Here is a 4,134-nt window from a genome sequence, read left to right on the forward strand (position 1 = left end):
ATGAATGAGAGTTGCAAGGTTTGGTGAATGAATTTGGGACAGTGTGTAGGAGGAGGAATCTGAAAGTTCTATCTATCTATCTATTGCCAGACGCCTCAATCCCGTTTGGGGTGGCCACAAACAAATCGCCTCCAAGTCGCCCTGTCCCCCGCCATTTCATTGCCCTGCTCCCAACTCACACCCCCCTCTCTCTTATACCTCTCCACCCCATCCCTCCATCTCATCCTCGGCCTCCCCCTCTCTCTTCCCCCCTCTACCTCACTCACATACACTCTCTTTGTCAGTCTTTCACCCTCCATCCTCTCCACATGGCCAAACCACCTCAGTGTGTTCCTCATAACGCTTCCTATTACATCCACATCAACACCACAACGCTCCTTTATATCCTCATTCGTCAGCCTGTCTCTCCATGTGACTCCACAGGCTTCTCTTAAATAACTCATTTCCACTGCTCTCACTCTTGACTTGTGTCCTTCCAACAACGTCCAAGCTTCACTTCCATACGTTAGAGTTGGTATCACAATACTGTCATGCAGTGGCGGCGCCAGGAAATTTTCATTGGGGGGGCTGAGGAGGGGCTGGGGTAAAATGTGGGGGGGCTTCACAAAATGTCATCAAACTGAAGTGTTGATGGAAAATTGGTATGTACATATTCATAATATCCGAATGTACTGAGGTTCATTTTAGACACCTGTACTCTTTGAAACTGCGGTGTTAATGTATAACATTTCTTATCTCATCAAAAATTCTGCCAAATGAAAGACATAAAACTAGCAAGGAAATTCAGATTAATGTATACGCAACATTATAACATTTATTATTTCCAGTTTATTCCATAAGATTGAAGTTTAACTCAGTTAATTTAGACATCATGTTTAAGCAAGCAGTTAACATGACAGAAAAAAATTTTATGTTATGAAGTTAATACAATCTGAAGAATCAGAAGAATTTTTAAATCAAGGTGTAACGACTGTCACGTTACTTTAAAACTATGCGCCTGTTCTGGTGATTGGCAGCAAATGTGTCTATAATGGCATCAATGTTCAGCTGTTTAGCCCTCCTAGAATTAATTGATATTACAGCAAGGTTGCTGGTGCGGTTGTTGCCACTGCTGTTCCTCAAGTATGTCTTGAGGAGTTTCAGACATGAGAAGCTCCTCTCACAGGCAGCTGAGGTGACAGGGAGGGTCACTGCAATGCATACAAGTTTATACAGATCTATAAAGGTGTCCTTGTATGGCTCCAGCATGGCTGCAAGCTCAAGTGGTGTGGACACTTCCAGGCCATTGTCTCTCTTCCTAGCTATTAGTCTTGTCAATTGGTGGACCTCCACTGCAAGATCACCCTCTGCCACTCCATAATTGGCTGCCATTCCTGACAGCGCTTTTTTGTCCAGAAATGTAATGTGCTTAGGATTCAAGGCAGCAGCACCTATCAGAACATTACAGGCATCAGATGAAAATCGCCTGCTCAGCTCATTGAGCATTCTATCTATGATGACATAGAAGGTCCTTCTCCTGGCATCTGGTATAGCTCCATCCCTCTGACCTGTACTGGATGTTATGATGAATTCATCCAGGTGTCTGGGAGCAGATCGTTGTCTACCTGGACGCTCAGTCTCAGTGCGTATCCCAACTACCTTGCACAAATCCTCAGCAGCCTCCTCTAACTCCTTCCAGGCAGCTTCAGTCCTCATTCCTGTCAGTCCAGACATGACAGACTGCATCAAGTCCTCTGCAGAGGCCAGCTGAAGGTCATGTGACTGGAGGTGGTTTAACAGTTGTTTGGTCATCAGTAACACTTTTTCCATGGCCATCAGAATTGTCACAAATTGCTGATGTAGCAGGATGCACAGGCCCTTTGCCTCAGTGGCTCTGTGTGCATTGTCTCCCTCCATGAGACGTTTCAAGGTTGTCATTATGGCAGGTAGGGTTCTTTTCACTGCCAGACAAGCAGCATGTTGGGAGGTCCATCTTGTGTGAGACAGTTGCTTCAACTCTATGTGCTGCCTTGTGGGATTTAATTCTTTTTGCACCTTTATAAATTCTTCATGTACTACTGACGTAGAGAAGAACTTGTACAAGCTCTGTATAGCCACAAAAAACTCTGCTGCAGCCTGGATATTGTGTACACAATCAACGAGCACAAGGTTGAGCCTGTGAGCATAACAGTGGACATACACAGCCTGTGGTACCTTTCTCCTAAACCTCTCCTGTATACCACTGATGTGCCCTGACATGACTGCAGCTCCATCGTAGCACTGGCCAATGCAGGCGTTGTGGTCAGTACCACATTTGGCCAGGGTCTCCAAGATCTTGTTGAGCAATGAGTCTGCATCCAGACCCTCGGCTGCTGTGAAGTCAAGGAACACCTCATGAAGGCTCTGTTTGTGGAGATACCTCACCACAGTGGACAGCTGTTCTTGTTTGCTGACATCCTTGGTCTCATCCACCATTAGGGCAAAATGCTCTGCTCTTAGGACCTCGTTGCTGATGTCCTCTCTGATTATTGAAGCTATGATGGCGAGCAGTTCATTTTGGATATCGTGGTGCGTATATTTAGCATTGCCAGGACCACCACTCAGTTTCTTTTTGACAATGTCATCATACCTGGAAATCAGGTCCAGCAGTTCCAGGAAGTTACCTTTGTTGCCAGAATCAGTGTCTTCCTTGTGACCTCTTTGGGCAACATTTTGGCAGGCTGTGTAGAGCGGTACGTCTATTACTGCTCTAATGTAATGTCTGTTTTCCTTTACAGTTTTTTCATGGTTGGTATTAAAAGCATGTAGGATCCTAGAACCTGTTGTTTTCTGCATCTTAAACTCTGCCCAAGCTTGCATAGAGAACTTGTGTCCTGCTGAATTATCATGAGACTTCAGAGATGAGGTTGCCTTCTTCCAGTTCCGAAAGCCGTCATGGGTGAAGGACTTCCCACATTTGCTTAAGTGTACATGACCGAAATGATGACATGCAAAGCAGAATGCAGCATCTAGGGTCGTGGAGTACTCCAGCCACGAATGATGATCACGCCAGTTCTTGCTGAATGACCTTGACTGGCCACTGTATTCTGTGGCTGGGTATCTCTTCAAGTCTGGACAGGTGGGACCACTATCTGGAAGCTGGCTCAGGTCCTTGGGTCCAGGTAGTAGTTTCTCACCATGGGTGTGAGAAGTGCCCTCTTGTGGCTGGGGTTCTGCACTAGCCTCACCTAGTAAGGCTGCAGACTCACAATCACGATCACCACTGTCCAGGTCCTCATTAACAGCAGGTGTGTCTGTAGGAGGATCATCATCTCGCAGCCTCTTCTTGGGAATCTTGGGTAACAGGTAACGTTCCATGATCAACCCGGCCTGTGTGATCAAATATGATAAACCACCATCAGTTACTTTCATAAACAGGGAAAACAGCATAAACAAGCACACAGATCACAGAAGCATAAAACTGCATATTAGCATTACAACAGACCAGATATTTTCACACTATTTTATTCTTCCTTCCACAGCTTCTTATAATCTTATAGTAGCCTATATACATTTGTAAGTAGAAAAAAATCAACTTGCACCATACCTGTAAATCAGTGCAAGACGAAAACCACAACTAATAAGCTCAGCTGCTCAGTAATTCAGTGTCTACTGCACTAAGCAATTAACAGCCAACAGACTCGGAGATCTACACACAACCGCGTCGCGTGGTAGACTGGTCTGGTAGCTGACAGGAATCGAACAGGAATGGCTCATCGTGCACTCGATTCGTGAATGCTGGGCTAGGCTAGGAGCCTAGGACCATGTAGGCCTTATAGCAGTGTGAATCCTTTACTTCATTTTAATCAAATATATTCAAATTTATTAACTTCCTGCCTCGAATTATGACATAATCGACATTCAATTATATTTCTGAAGACGAGATAATAATCGTACAGTCGTAATACACTAAAAGAATGGCTAATGTAGTTTAATAAAATAATGCTGTATTTTACTTTCACTTATCATTTTCATTATAGGATATGTAAACTAACCATCTGAATTACAAGAATTTCACAGAATATATTATAACATAAGTTACCCTTAGTATTAGAACTAGGCTGGAAGTTTTCCTTAGAAGTTGAGTCAACTGATAAATTTTCCGTAATTTCCGTG

At 44.1% G+C, this 4,134-nt stretch overlaps 1 protein-coding gene across 1 annotated transcript; it reads right to left on the reverse strand.

Moving 5' to 3' along the window:
• Positions 1 to 978: 978 nt before the first annotated feature.
• On the reverse strand, positions 979 to 3,336 carry LOC145389956 (zinc finger MYM-type protein 1-like). Its single transcript, XM_080265059.1, has one exon. It carries the CDS (start codon positions 3,334 to 3,336, stop codon positions 979 to 981), a length of 2,358 nt encoding a protein of 785 aa, XP_080121185.1.
• Positions 3,337 to 4,134: the final 798 nt, after the last annotated feature.

This window comes from Coenobita brevimanus, unplaced genomic scaffold, assembly GCF_032717465.1.
Source record: "Coenobita brevimanus isolate Jiangsu-jjx unplaced genomic scaffold, ASM3271746v2 jjx.HiC_scaffold_2652, whole genome shotgun sequence".
NCBI classification, from domain to species: domain Eukaryota; kingdom Metazoa; phylum Arthropoda; class Malacostraca; order Decapoda; family Coenobitidae; genus Coenobita; species Coenobita brevimanus.

What these genes read in the sequence shown, in the direction of transcription:
- LOC145389956 (XM_080265059.1), bottom strand. Translation starts at nt 3,336, where the DNA reads ATGGAACGTTACCTGTTACCCAAGATTCCCAAGAAGAGGCTGCGAGAT.